This window comes from Lonchura striata, chromosome 4A (genome assembly GCF_050655825.1).
Source record: "Lonchura striata isolate lonStrDom1 chromosome 4A, ASM5065582v1, whole genome shotgun sequence".
Classification (NCBI taxonomy): domain Eukaryota; kingdom Metazoa; phylum Chordata; class Aves; order Passeriformes; family Estrildidae; genus Lonchura; species Lonchura striata.
The window spans coordinates 4,225,012-4,240,846 of record NC_140742.1 but is presented as its reverse complement, the minus strand read 5'-3'; the positions used below and the strand labels follow the sequence as shown (position 1 = coordinate 4,240,846).

General features: G+C 38.3%; 1 protein-coding gene across 1 annotated transcript in view; it reads right to left on the bottom strand.

Annotated features, from left to right (window-relative positions):
- Positions 1–15,835, bottom strand: part of CHM (CHM Rab escort protein) — a 53,303-nt gene that overhangs the window by 15,241 nt on the left and 22,227 nt on the right. The window contains exons 6-9 of the mRNA XM_021531420.3: positions 15,616–15,732; positions 14,844–14,964; positions 12,351–12,576; positions 2,709–2,786 (exon numbers count right to left, since the gene is read on the bottom strand). Of these exons, the coding sequence (XP_021387095.2) occupies positions 2,709–2,786; positions 12,351–12,576; positions 14,844–14,964; positions 15,616–15,732 (542 nt within the window). The remainder of the gene's footprint in view (positions 1–2,708; positions 2,787–12,350; positions 12,577–14,843; positions 14,965–15,615; positions 15,733–15,835) is intronic.

Below are 15,835 nucleotides of genomic sequence, written 5' to 3'. Positions count from 1 at the left end.
GGACTAAGGGCGACATCCTTGAAATGGACTCAGCAGCACTGACAAAGCCAGTCTGCAGTATTTCAGCAGATATGTAAATTACTGGCTGTTTGCTCTACCTTTTTATCACAGATGTATAAATGGCCATTTATCACATCCCTTCCATTTTGAGACAGAATTATGCAATTGGAAACATATGTGAAGTGTGATCAATATAAAATGCTCACCATTATGATGAAATTTTACATGTACCCAAAAAAGTGATATACAGTAAACACAGAGAATAACAACATTAGCATACATTAAATGTGGCTTTTTTCCTCAGCCTCAGAAATATGAGGTGGTTTTAATTTTCTAACAAGTTCTATCAAGAACTCAGGATGCTCTACAAAGTTATTAAAACAGCAGAACTGGTACCATACATAAAACTCACATATTTTAAAGTGCATTACTAAAACCTTAAAATAGGAATGTCTAAAATTTCTGTTCTTTCACCCTGTCTTGCCTGAATCTTATTTTCAAATATTATAAAAAGAACTACAGAAAAAAGATAAAAATAATTGTAGAGCTGAGTATGAAATCTACTGTTCCCTGTATATACAGGCATGGGTGAAATGTGAAAAAGCAATGTTAACCACATCTAGAAAAATGCTGGAATAAACTTTGGTTTATTTTCTGAGACTTTTATTTTATTTGGTTTATATTCTGAGACTTTTAATTAAACTCTAACAAAAAAGTTTTAGAAGAAAATCAAGGCTGGAGCTAGAAGTATGTATTTTCCTTATGTGCACTAAACAAGGAATATTAAAAATATAAAAGAAATCCCTGCCTAAAGGCATGGATGAAGCCTGGAGGGCTGTGGAAGGAGCTATAAACTGGTAATGACCACTACATGCATTTCTGCAGTGCTGAGTGAGCCATCTGTAACCTGGGGAAGCTGCCTCTGCAAGCACACAGCCAGCTGCACTGACAACCAGATATGAATTTGCCTCTTACCAATTACTATTAATGGTCTGTTGACTCAAAAGCTCAGTAACTCATAAATAGCCTCATTAACAACTTGATAGCTGATTTTTATTAGGCAAAACACTGAAGCCCAAAGTCAAGAGGAAATACAAGCTGGTGCAGGGAGGGAATACACAGTGAGGAAGGAGATAACAGCAAGAATGAAACAGAAGATAAAGGAAATGGATGTCTTGGATGTGTTGTGCTTCTTCATATTCACTATCAGATAATGGCATTATTAAAAGCTCAGTGTTTTTGGAATAATGAAAGTCTGGTACAATCTTTAGAAGTATTCTTATAATTTTGCTCCTCAAAAATCTATCATTCTAAAATGGCACAAGTGAACCCCAAAAGCAGCCTAAAAAAAGACACTTGTGCTGTTTTTTTTAAAACTATATTCAAAACATAAAGGCAGGTTAATGGAAAAGCAGCACTCCAGCTCTTCTGGAACCCACATAACCTTATAAAGAAAACATTGATTTCAGAGGTCTTCAGGATGTGTGGAAGAAGCTGGAAACTGGGGCAAGCAATACCACTGACCAGTTAAGACCTGCACAGAATAGAGTTTGGAAGTTGCTACCAACTAAAAGCTTTGTCCCCCTGCAAGAGCAATTTAAAGATTTAAACATTATTGGAATATAAAACTTCCTACAGCAACAGTTCAAATATCAGTGTTAAAATAAATGACAGCTTCTGAAAGGGGCACAGATTAATTTGCATATGAACTGTGCATTTGGAACAACACACCTGATAAAACACATTTACATCTCAAAGTCTACCAGTGTGCAGTGAACTCCAGAACCTTCGGGAACTGGCAGAAAGGTAAAATCTGGAGTTTATTCAGTTTCAGGGAAAACAGCTACTTGACCATGTTGTAGCAAATGCAGCTACAAGGACTGTGCTCAAGGAATTGCAGAGCAGCTGGGAATTAAACTCACACCCCCTCATTTAACTACTCATTCTCCTAATACATTGGAACTACTTCATTTCTAAATTAATTCTCTAAATTTTCTACAAAACACCTTGAACTTTTCAATTATAGAAGCTAAGCTGCAAACAGTCTTTAAGACAGCCAAAGTCTGCAGTTAAGATTAATATCTGATAAAATGTGTATAACAGAAATATGACAATTTACAGAGGTGTGAAAAATGCCACTATGGAAAAAACTCTGTGTTGGTTTTTCTTAGCTCAACTTTAAACCTGCCTACAGGCCTGATATTGTTGTAAAAGAATTTATTCTGGAATAAGAGGGCAGCATAGTTTATGACAACAATCTACCTAAAAACTCATTAAAGTCTTTTCTCTTGGAGTGACATGCATTATCAGCAAAGATTAATCTGATGAGTCTTTAGGTGAGCTCCATTTTTAAAAATGCAATAACAGAGGGCTTTGTTGTCATCTGATGAAAATCAATTAGAGTAGGTAAGGCCACAAGGAAAACTAACATCACTCATCACCAGCCCCCCGGCAGCTGAAATGATTTGTCTTCCAAGCTTGGGTGATCAGGAGCTGTAGTAATATCACAGGGAAATTAATTTAGTTTCTATATTCTAGACCCACTTTCCTTGTTCTGGAGGACCTATACACAAATTACTTTTAATCAAGGTTGATGTGTTATTAATACCAAGGAGGATCTGGGAAGAATATTTTTTTTTTAAATTGACTCAAGACATTTTTCACCTGTGTTTTGTGTACAAACAGAAGGTCTCTGATGGCAGCCTTACCGTCCCGAGGCTCTGTCCAGCACCAAGCAGCGCACGGCGTGACGGAGGCAGTAGATCCCCCCAAACACAGCACACAGCCTGCAACAGGGAGACAAAGGGTATTACTGCACCTCTGCTAATTGTAATCAGGTGAGTGGTCAGCAAGGCAGAGCTCTGAGGTGTTGGTAACACTGGTTTACTGACAGAAGCAAGATGTGGAGCTGCTGGGGTTCAGAGGAGGTCACTGAGTTATCACGGGGTTGGAGCCAGCCTGGCAGAGCTGGGAGAGGAGAAGGCTCCAGGCAGAGCTCAGAGCCCCTTGCAGGACCCTAAAGGGGCTCCAGGAGAGCTGGAGAGGGACTGGGGACAAGGGATGGAGGAACAGGACAAGGGAACAGCCTTAAACTGAAGGAGGGTAGATTTAGATTGGATATATGGAAGATATCCCTCCCTGTGAGGGAGGGGAGGCCCTGGCACAGGTGCCCAGAGAAGCTGTGGCTGCCCCTGGATCCCTGGATGTGTCCCAGGCCAGGCTGGACAAGGCTTTGGAGCAGCCTGGGACAGTGGAAGGTGTCCCTGCCCATGGCAGGGGTGGCACTTGTTGAGCTTTAAGATCTCTTCAAACCCAAACAAGTCTCTGATTCTGTGATTTTGAAGTAAAAGCATTTTGATATTGCTTCACAGATGACAAACTTGAAAACTTTCACTTTGCAAACCTGCCTTCCAAAAATGGCATTATTTTGTCATTCTAACATCAGATGAGGCAGTTCAAAGGCAGTCAGTCCCACAACCCCTTCTGACCTGCAGGACTGGGGCAGCCCAAGGAGCTGTCAGCACCACCAGGTACTATGGGACACCTGGAATACTCAGTTCCCTAAAAGCACTCCTGCTCCTCATGGAAAATCAAGAGATGCATCCCAAAAATCCCAGCCCTGGCTGTTTGGAGATTGTTGAAGATGACACAAAGGTTAAACATCCACTGAAGAACTCTTAGAACCTAGAGCTCTGGGTTTATTATCTCTCATGCTGCAATCCACAGCTTCCTGCCTGACACAGCAGCAATCAGGATCTTTCAAACCAACTCAGAAGAGTTGATTTCATATCTTGCATATAAGAATAGAACTATTAACTACTAATGGATTCCTTAGTTAAAAACATCAATTACAGTTTTCCTTCAACCACAGCCAGGGGATTTTGATATATGCATTTTATTTTTCCAGCATGCTTTGAAAGAACTTTGCTACTTGGCTGCACAGAAATGTGAATTACTTCTTTCCAAGGGTAACCTGGTATCCAGGGGATGAGGGCATGACCAGTTTTCATAGGCCAGCAGAAAACTTCTCTTTTAAAATGAAAATGGAAAGGAATTTTGATTGTGTTGCTAAACAATCACAAACAGCCAAAACACCTATTAGAACAGCCTAGCATGAAAAATGACACAGTTAGGATGGACTTGCCAAAAGTATTTAAATACAGAAACTGAAATATTAAACTAAATGGCACCCCAATAATTTATGACAAAGTAAAATCATTGTGCTGGCATTACTTTCATACAATGGGCTATTCAAGATGATTTGACTGCACTTGAAGTACAAGGCAACTCTTTGATACCATTAACCCTAAATGACAGACATTTAAACTGATATTACTCTAATTAACTGGCGACTGCCTCCACCAATAATTCAAGTTTTGCTGAAAGATAGCAACAACACTGTACTCGGCTTCAACTTTGCCCTGGTGACATCAAATCATATTACAGCTAAATTAACAGTTGTGAAAATTTTTGGCCTGGTAGCCCTCCATCATACACAGCCTTTAAATGCCATTTCAGTCCCCATCAAGGCAGAAATCAGGAGTAGCAATTTTTAATACAGCTGTGAAACAATGGGACATATTAAAAGCTGCATTTTTGACAGCATATTCGCAGTGATTTATGAGTTTGTATATAATTTGATTATTCTATTAATTTTTCTGATTACTGATTCAGCTAATACAGTGAAGGTCACTTACAAAATAAATCTTCATTACATTTCACAGAAAGTAACTGCCTCCAACTAGTTGTTTTCTTTAATTAAACACTAATGTAACAAGAGAGAAAATAGGCTTCAGGGTTGCTGCATCTGTTGATACAAGAGGAGTTTACTGCTTTGATGTAATGCTCTGTGATATTAATTGAACAAAAATAGAATGTCTCTCCATTTGACATCTCGATTTCCAACACTGAGATGCCACAAAAACACTTGCATTACAGACTAAGCCTTAGTTCACTCTGAAAGAGTTTTAAAACTGTATCAAATAATTTTATACCAAAATCTAGTTTTTATTTCTAGCATGTAATTAGTCTTCTGCTTTCTAAAATGCACGTTGTGATTAAAATTTTAAAATTTACTGTTTTTTAATTGTGCATTTTTTTCTGTAGTAAAAACTACTTGCTTCTCTCCTTAAAGCTGAATACTCCATGTACAGCACTGCAAGCTTTGGAGAAAGATGAAAGAAAAACATGGCAAGTGCTGAGATAATGAATTGTCCTTTTCAGTTTATTTTTACACACAGAGCAAACTGTGACCTCGTTCTTATATTAAATTGTTTCCTGAAAGGCCCCTAGAACATCAGCCTTTCCTCCAATGTTGTTGTGTTCTAAAAGCATTAACAGCTAGAGTCCAGACAAATCAAATAAATAAAATAGCTACAGCTACAAAAAATGATGGTCAATCTTTCCAATAAAGGGTATTCATACTAAAGTCAAAACTTGGTATGTGCATCCACCTGGGTAGCACCAAAAATCCCCCACAAAAAACAGCACTAATGAAGAAAATAATCAGTGTCATCCTGAACTGTCCTGGCATTTGGAGAGCTATGGAAGGGAAAATATACGACAGAAATGCTTAAGGAAGCAGATGAAGAGTCAAATATTTTGACTTTTTCCTGCAGGCTGTGTTCATTATTCCTGTGAAATTTAAAAAGGTCCTGTAAGATTAGAGAAGCAGCCTATGGTCTAAATCCATCAGCAACATGACAATTCTAAATTAATCACAAAGTTCCTGCACTTACCCACCAGCACTCAGTTCACTCACAAAGAGTATTTTGAACCTGTAGCCTGCAATAAGATGATTTCTTTTCCCAGATCTCCCCTTCCTTCTGGAAAATCAGGCTGTGACTGGGAAATGCTGCAGGAAGAGGAGCTGGAATGGCAGAGCTGGGGTATCAAATTTAACTTTAAAATAAGAAATTGCTCCTTTTGATTGTATGGAATTTAGACTGCATATACAGACATATCCATTCACATCCTGTGAAACATTCTAGTAGTGAATACAGTATCTGCCAGTCAACCAGACAAGATAAAAACTGGTATGCTTGGTCTGGTTTAGAGCACAAAGCTCTAGCTACTTATCACTGACCCTAAATAGACCCTCTGTGCACTTCTCTCCATAATTACAAAATAGGGGCAATTTAAGTCTATTTCATCAGACTCTGGCAAGGATTGGTATTTATTGTTCATGGATTCTGAATGATCACACAGCACTGCAGTACAACTATTTCAAGAGTTTTAACATTTGAATTCCTATTATGTGATATACTAGTTTTGGGGTTTGGGAAGTCACTGCTGCCTTTTACAGGCCCAACATTCCAATTCTGTTTCCCCAGTTCAAATGTTAGAAGATGATGCAATAAAAATCTTAATTCATCATATATTTCTATGTTCCTATACTTCAGCCTTACTTTGTGCCCGTGTAGATTTCTTAGGGTGTTTCTAAACATGAGGAAATTCTGTTGACAAAAATAAGACCATGTTTAATCTGTCTTTTCATTTCAACTAGTAATTACTAATTTAAACAACTTTAGTACCAGCACCTTATTGCTGATAAGTCTCATGATACTGATGACTCTTGTCACAATATAAAAGTGTTGTTTCTTAAAATTAACCACATTATCAACCTAACTTTTTCAAGGATATTGCAATTAACACTACTTCTTAGCAAATCAAGGTTAAGAGCCATTCTCTGGGATTCTAAACTCAATAAATAGATGATTTCTATGAAGCTTAGGTGAGAAACCATCAGGCAATGTGTTTAAGTGGCCTAGAAAGTATGGTAAAAGCACTGTGGCAACTGTAAAAAGTTGCTACAGAGCTGGAGAGGGAAAAAAGAAAAAGGAAATAGAAGAGTCCAGTTGTTTCTGTGCTGCTGTGAGGGCAGGGAAGTGCAGAGGCACTCCCAAGGCTCCTCTCTGGAGGAGCTGGAAGGATGGGGCCTGGCTGTAAACCCCATGGACCTTGTTGGAGAAGCAGCAGATCCTCACCCAAGGTCATTCAGCTGCCATTACACAACAGCTCTGCCCTCCCAGAGAAGCTGGGGAGAGCAGGACTGCAGGGCAAGGCACAAAACCCAGGCAGTAGAACCAGTCACTAAACATTAACCCATCTATAAAACCCATTTATGCGTTCTCTGCCTTCAGAAAAGACACAAAAATTCCAGTTCTCTTAACCCTCAATGAAATTTAAGGGCTATTTTACTAATTCTGTCATGTTTAGGAAGCTACCTTTCTCTATCTTCTGTTGAAATGAGAAAGGACTCTGCTAAATGCAGTTTGCCTCCTCATCTCAGATTTGCTCCAGTAATAAACAATCTTGTCATTTCCACAGCTCTCCTGATAATGCTGCAAATATTCACATATCCGAGTCAGAATTCTCAGGAAGGCCATGTAAGGCACAATCTGCACATTCCACACAATTAGGGAGGAATTTCCTTGCTAAGGGACTGGTAAGAGGTAATACCAAATAATATATTAAAATACATTTCCCTCCTATTATCACCATTATCCTAATTATTAAACCCTGAAGAAGTCAAGATGACCAAGAATGAGAGCAGGACAATGTAAGTCTGATCCCTCAATACAATTTCTTGACTGAGAACTTTTCCATGCCAAGTTAGGGATGGGAAATCAATACACTTTGACAGCATCCACATGATTCAGAGCATCCCATGCGATAGATTCTAATGGCTGAAGGCCTTCATGAGGTATAACCTCCTGCAGAACACAATTTCTAGTCAGAAATAACAAGGAGCAGAACAGCTCTCATATTTGCAAGTAATTTTTTAAACAAAGAATTGACAAACGCTCACTTAGAAGACAAAATCTAAAATGGGAAGGTATTCTCCAAGTTTCATCCACTTAATGCATTTTATAACAAAGGTTATTTCCAAATTAAAAGTCTTTTCCTGTCAAATTCTGAGAAATACTGTGGGCAAGGACACAAAAGCATTCCACAGCTGTATTAACGACAAGGCTCACTGATCTGTGAATAACCTGAAAAAAATGAAGATTATTGAGTTACTTTACCAATCTATCCATCCATCACTAGTGAACAGGTCTCAGAATGATGGATTATCTCACTTCCCTCATGTTTATCCCAAGAAGGAGTTTCTCCTTAGAGGGAAAAACAAACAACTGATCCTACAAACAATCCAGCTAACTCTGCTTGCCCATTTTGCATTCATCTGCCAACGAAGTGCTAAGAAATATATCAAGTTTGTCTTTAAATGCCAAACTACATTTGAAGTTTTATTATTTCCCTGAAATGCAAGTGAAAACAATTAAGAAGAAAGCAGAGTGCAGCTACTGGTACTATTCAGTATTTTAGTACAACCCAAGCAATAGTGCTAAGTTGTCAGTAATTCCAATTACATTTTCTGGTCCAAAGAAATGGAATAATTAAAAATTATAAGAGATAGATAAATTAGGTATTTTGAAATGGAGGACTGAACTCATATCTCACTATGTTTTTTACATCACCTGTGATTGTTTCACATGTGCTGACACTCAAATCTGTCACATCTGATTGTCACCAGGAATTAACATTGTTTAAATTTCTCATTATTTTCTCATTAATATGCTAAATCATACAATTTACACACAGAAAAGTTCTGCCTCTTGCTAACATGCAGACATGATACTCATGTATAGATTTAGCTGAAAAACACGGTGTTCCGCATTTTTAATTATTACAGTCAGGTTTCCTGAAGTCCAGTTTTGATTTTAGACCACTAAAACCTTTCTAGATTGTAACAGGGACATAATTGGGAATTTTAAAGGACCTGAAACTACCCCAGAAGCTCTGACAGTTGTAGCAGGTAATAGTGCACACGTAAAGGTAAAACTGATTATTCATTTTTAAATATATACAGGAACCCTTGGAATCAATCACACTATCCATCTTATCTCAGCCTGGCCTCTTAATCTTCCTGTAAATATGGGCACTGAAAGAGATGGAACTGTCTTAATCAGATCTTTCCTCCATCACTAAATTACTGCTGTCACTGTCACGGAGACAGAAAATTACAATTTCAGCCATAATCTGTAGGAACTACCACAAAGAGTGACACTGCCCACTGAATGCACAATGGGAAAGCTCAAAGTCTGTTTATAGGAAATACACATCATTAACCAACTACCCCTAAAAGTCAGGGACTCACCAATTCCTCTGGCCAAGCAGCTGAGGATATTCCAGCACCTACTGCCACCCCAACATCTCAGATTTTGGATAACTCTTAACAAAGACATGAGACACAACATGTCACTGTAGAACCTTTGTGACATGACACAGTGCACAGTCACCAATTCCCTCTGAAAGTTCACATGGGAGAAAACTACTGCTTCTCAGAAAGTCAATCCATTTGCATGTTTATATAAGTAGGAGTCCAGAGGAAAGAATCTGAAACCAAACTGAAGAGAAACCTTGCCTGCTCTGCCCCAAATTCAGTGTGTTCACAAGCTAACACAGTAGCAGATGTAAAGGCTTGTCTGGGTTTTCCTCAAGAATGAGATATTATTATATTCACTTTTACTTAACATCACACTATTGCTACATCATTAGAAAGGAGGAGTCAGAACAGTTTAGTACCAAGAATGAAGCAAAGGAAGCTGTTAAGGGCCAGTGAAGTTTTGCTGCTTGTCAGCTCAGGAGAGCAGGAGGCTCCCAATGACCTTCCTTGTTCCACGGCTCCAATTTATGAAGACAGAAACATCCCATCTGTACCTCACCATATTGGGATGTACATTACAGTGATATAAAAGTTTAATTTTCTCTCCTAAACCATCCCTGCTTAAACCAATAAAGAAGGAAGAGCGCTTCTGCTCACTCGAGTGTCGTCAGCAGTTCCAAAAGGTTGTGGTGTTTATGCAGGATTCATTTGGGATGCAAGGATGTGACTTACAAATGTCTTTGACTCATTCCCATCAATATGCATGTGTGCCATTTATAACAGTAGCCTTGATGAGAACACACAGTGTAACTGGCTGCAAGAAACGCTTAAGAGGTTTACATTAAAGCAGAATATAGAACAGTGGTTAGAAATCACAGGCCAGGTGACACCTTCCTCTGATAAGCTGGTGATAAAAGCTGTAGGCTGTGATCTATAGGCTCTGGCGTTGCCTCTTTACTCCACAGCCCCAGCAGCATTCTTCACATACGGCTCACTTTGAGCAAGACAATCCTGAGGGCAGAGCAACTTTAAAAAATGTGATTAATCTCAGAAAATATTATGGCTGCCTCCTAAATTGTTCACTTAAAAAGTAAAGACAATTTTTTAAGAAGTTTTGTATTAGAATGTTTGTAATACAAACCTTTTAGAATTATAATTACTTTTTGGTTTGACAGATTAATTTGCTTCATCTACTAAAATACTGTCTTTGGTGTAGAACTTATACATTGTAGCAAAAAAACTCTAAAATGCAGCAATCAATGATCTGAAATAGAAAGTTCAGGCCATCTGAAGAACTCCTGTCATCACAGAATGATTTTCTGATAAGAATATTTATAATACTTCTAGACACCTCTACTGCTAACTCTTGAAATATACTGCTGTTACACATCAGAAAACTGCATGTGCTGGTTATTAAATAAAAAAATTAAGCCAAAGGGATTTTGAGAATGCAAGAAAAATGTCATGGATAAGAATCTACAGAGCAAAAAAAGAAAGCAAAATTTTAATCTTAATTATTCAATTTACTTTTTCCCCCAGGTATTTGAAGGTTGAACTGCCAGAATTGTACTACCTCGATGGCTCTGATAATATTCTGATTTATTAATCTGCTGATCACTTACAGATACCTGGCCTCACATGAAGTCCCATAAAGACACAAACATCCATAAAAGGCCAGAAACACAAATTCTGTTGCATGACTGTAGGCAGAGTAGTTACCTAACCTCAATTCTTGGTCACAAATTATCTGCCCCATCACCTAATTACATAGGTCTGCAATTTAAATCACCATGTAAATACAGTTTAAGGAGCAGATGAAAGGCTACTGACAGAAGATGGTAACAAACAACATTTCTATTCAATGAAGCACAATTATTCCAGAACGTTTCTATCAACATATAACTGCATCCATCCTATACACAGCCAAGCAGGATCAAGCTGCTAAGGCCATTCTTTTGGCAGTAATTTAAGGACTATTCTGGAGAAGAGAAACAGAATCTATCACAAACAGGAATACCCAACAACCTGCTGTAAACCACAATTTCATAGTAGCACACATGTAAAAAGCAGAACTAGTCCAGCACCAAACAAAGCAGGTAAGACCCTGCACTGTTATTTAAAGGACTGATGCACAAATATATCACTCAGACAAACTGGCCTTGCCAGGCAAAACTGCTTTTTTTAAACAGAGCTAATGTTTACTTCAGACCTACAGGTTACCACATTAAACCCACATTGAGCAGATGGAAAGGCTGCTTGCCAGCAAAAGCAAAGATGAAAAAAAAAAACCCTCAGCCTTTTAAATGGCAGCTGAACTGTTGGAAACAACTGAAATGAAAACCACCCACCCTCTGCACACGGGTCCTTGATGGTCCCCAAAAGCACAAATCACCAGCCAGAACCACAGGCCAGGGACACCTCTGGAGCCAGGGGAAGGACTGCACTGCCACTGCCACACTGAAGGGGATCTTGGTTTATCCTGGAATCAACTGGGCTTTTTTGTTTTACTTGCTTTCTAAGGCTCAGGGAGTGGAGAACATATGGCTGCTGTTTGGGATGTCAGAATGCAGCATGGCTCAGTGAAACAGAGCTGCATGGGATCTCCTCTGCTGTTCAGTTCATAGGAGCTGGAACCTTGCAGTCTAAAGACAGCTACAAAATGATGCCAAGAGCATAATACATAATTTCACACCGATTGCTCTGTTTGTATAAAAGTCTGTGATGTAGAAAGGTTTGTTTTAAATCTAATTGTAAACTGGACACATGGCACCATTCTCCTCTTTCAGAATAATCCAATTCATTGGTAAATATATACCTGTGAATGGCAGATGCTTTCTCAGCATTAATTAGTAACACAAACTGACAACATGGACCTTCCTGCAGCTTATCAGGAAAGACTCACATACAATGTTTTTCAACCTATCCAAATGCACAGTCACCCTTTTGGACAGATATCACTGAGTCTCCTCTGTCAGATTTAAAAAGGAACAGCTACATATGGGTTAAATTAAATGGCTTTCTCATTATTAACTTACTCACAGCAGCCACCACAGCCAGCACCTACTACAAGCTGCATTTGTAATACAATGAAAAATGTTGCAAAGTATTATCCTAGTGAATGATACCTCTTACATTACAAGGGTTTCCTTTTTAGAATATGTCTGGGTTAAGTGAGGCTTACCTGCAGAAGCACTGTGGGATCTCTCCTTGCCCATATAGAGGGAACAAAAACGGGGTGTTGCCATAGCGGCCAAGGCACTGCAGGAATTTTTTTGTTGCCTGAAGACCTTCCAGAGTGCTGCTCTCAGTCTCTGACACCATTGCAATGGAGTGAAGGATGAAGTGCTGCAGGCTGGGGGTCAGCTTCCGTGTCTGGAGGAACTGAGCAAACGTGCTGCTCTCGTAGGCTGAGGGAAGAGCACACGAGGCACTGAGCACACTTTAACATCTGCACTGTCTCCTGTGCTTCCACTCAAGTGCTTTTGGATTCCAGCAAGTGAGTTTTTCAACAAACACCTTGCTGAAAATGGATCACCCAATCAATGATGGTTAGAAGAACTACTCCCAGAAAGCGAGTTCTCAGAACACAGAAATAGCACTCCATTAAAATATTTCAAAATATTACAAACCTACTTTATGGGTCTTCAATGGTATCGCCTATACATTGTTAGACTTGAAATGTGATCTAACTTGACTTGTTAGACTTGATCTAACTCCACTTCCCAATCCTGAGAGAAAAGTGAGAAACTGTAGGCAAAAATCCATTGAAGTGCCTTGGGATGCTATATCCAGTAAATTACTCAAAATATTACCCCAAATGACACCCACTCCAGAACAGGACTGCTGCATCCACACTGCCAGTGCTAGAGTGGATATTTATGCTGAGACAAGCCACTCACACAGTGCCATCATCCATTGATAAGAAGGTGCAATATTTATTTCAATTTGATGACTTGCTGGCAACAAACAAATGTGGATGAGACAGAGAGCAGAAAGGGATCAAGGACTCCATCTTCCCTTTAAAATAATATTATTGCTGGCACATTTTGAAATTCAAAGAAACACAAGTCTTCTGGGAGATGTTTAAAGCATGTTGGCATTGATACATCTCTGAAAAGCTTTAGTCATCTTCATAACAGAAAGGTTTTTTGCCAGGAAAAGATTGTATTAAGCAATAGCATACTTCCATACTATTCAGAGATCTGCTCTTATTTCAGTCCTGGATAAATTCCTAACTAGTTCAGAAACACTCCTATCAGTGCAGAGACCAGTATTATCAAGCTATATATTCTGTTCAAGATTCAACCAGTGTTTTATTAGAAAATGTATCTTACTGCTCTTTGTACAGCCATGCAGAAAGTCATAAAATGACAGGGTTTTATCTTTTGTTTTATCATTCTAAAAAAATTCTCAAGTTTTCCTCACTTCAAACTTCTTATATAATTTCATATTTTACAAAAAAAAAAAAGCTTTAAAAAAATTCTTGACGCTCATGAACTCTGCCTATTAAAAGTCTGCCTTCCCACGAATGCAGTGATCTCATCAAGAGCAATTTTAAATTTCTGAAGATTTTACATTAGCCTAATCTGACTCAAAATGTTCTCAATTACTTCTCTGGCTATTTTAAAATGTAGGAACAAAATCTGTTTAACTGTCTCTGAAAGTAAATCTAACGTTATTTAGGTACATGAATCAATGGATTCATTTAAAATTGATGTGGCATCTCCTTTTTTTACTTAATAAATTTTCTAAATTCCACCAATATCCTTACTGAGCACCTCCGTTTCTTCCAGCAGCAGTAAACTGAGATCACCTGTAATCAATAAACCACTTCAGACTAATGAGTTTTTCCCCCTTCAGGATTTTCTGGAGTTCATTACAGACACTCCTTTTCTTAATCTTACCAGATCGTGATGCTGTTTTTCTCTTGCCTATGTTTAATAATTTTCTCTGATGTTTGTAGTCCTCTTTCGTCACTATTTCTTTTTAACAGATTTTTTCTCTTTGCCTTAGTTTACCTTCAGACTCCAAGAACTGGGAACATCTCTTCATTCTTTGTACCCTGAGGAGCACAAACCCAAAGCACCTTCCTCCTGTTAAGCTGATTTCCCTCTTTGACCTGCTGCTTGTTATTCTTCACACATTATAGCTCAAATCTAGTCTGATTTCCTCTCATCTAAATAAGCCAACACTTGATAAAAGCACTTTGAACTTGCCCTTTACAACTAAAGAGCATTAAATTACATTCACTTTCGTAGTTAAAAAATTCCATTTTCTCCATTTCTGATTTGTTGTAAAGCATTGCAAAGGTTTACCTAGTAATCAAAAAAAAAAAAAGACAGAACATTCAGATACATCACATTATTTTAAAAAATACCTGGGGGAGGGGAAGAAAACACTTAAAAATGACAAAAAGCATTTTGCAACCTTGGTGTAATATATAATTTTGCTGTTAAAGAAAAATGTAAATAATAAATGATGTGGGAACTAGAAGAGCAAGTGCTTAAGTAGAAGAATTTAACACTGAAGGGAAAAGGTCACAAAAAGGTCAAAGCATACTTTAAAAATGAATCTGTAAAAATAAACCACATGAAAACACAGGAGAGCTCTCAGAATTGTGCCTCCCTGAAGGAACTCCTCAGAAGGGAGTGTGCCTTGTTCAATGAGACACTACCTTGGTACTCCTCGGGGTGCTGCTCATAGTCCAAACAAAATGTCAGAAATTTCATAAGCATTCTCTTCTCCACCATGGTGAGCTGTCTGCTGTTGAAGACATCTGCTCTAGAACAAGGCACCTGCAAAGTATTTTTTAATAATTTCAGATACTTTCCACACTCTGAATGAAAAAACATCAAGCGCCAACAGCCTGATTAAATAACAGACACTTCAAATTACTGTTTTCAATTACAGTTATTTTCTTACATATTTATTTTCCCTATTTTCTATTGTAACTAAAGTTACCAATTTTCCACAATAAGAATATCCAAAAATCTTTTTTTATATCCCTTCAATTTCACTTGCATCTCTAACTGCAGAGATAATCACTAGAGTTTGTACTAACTATGCCAATATCTCCTGTTGCCATTATCACACTGATTTCTCTTGTATGTAACAAAGACAAATCAAGTCTCTATGTCAGAATCTTAAAACCTTAAATCTGTGAATCTTCAAGAATTAACTGCCAGTCAGTCATGGCCTAAACATTTAGCCTGAGGTAAAGATTTATGTCAATATGCTGGACTGCACAATTTTATTTTAGTTTGGTTTGATTTTATTTTAATATTTCTATATAACATACAAACATATTTTCTTCCAGAAATTAAATCAGAATCATAATTAAGGAAAAAACATCAGCCTCTTGACACAAAATTCTCAAAAAACCCATTTCAAGCTTCTTGACTTTCAGAAGAAGAGATGAAACACATGCAGCACATTATTTTCTGTACCTGTTCTACTTTCCCTTCTCGGAAGGCGAGAACTCGCATGGCGTTTTTGAACTCGGCGTATCTGCTCACGTTGGACTTAATGAGGAGCTCAATTAACAGCCCCCGGGAGTAAAGCAACTGCACAGGGAGGAGAAAGGAAGTGGTGGCCGAAGAGAATCAATGAAGCACCCAAGAAAATCCTCACCAGCTGCTCCCTAAATCACCTGAACCAAGAAGCACC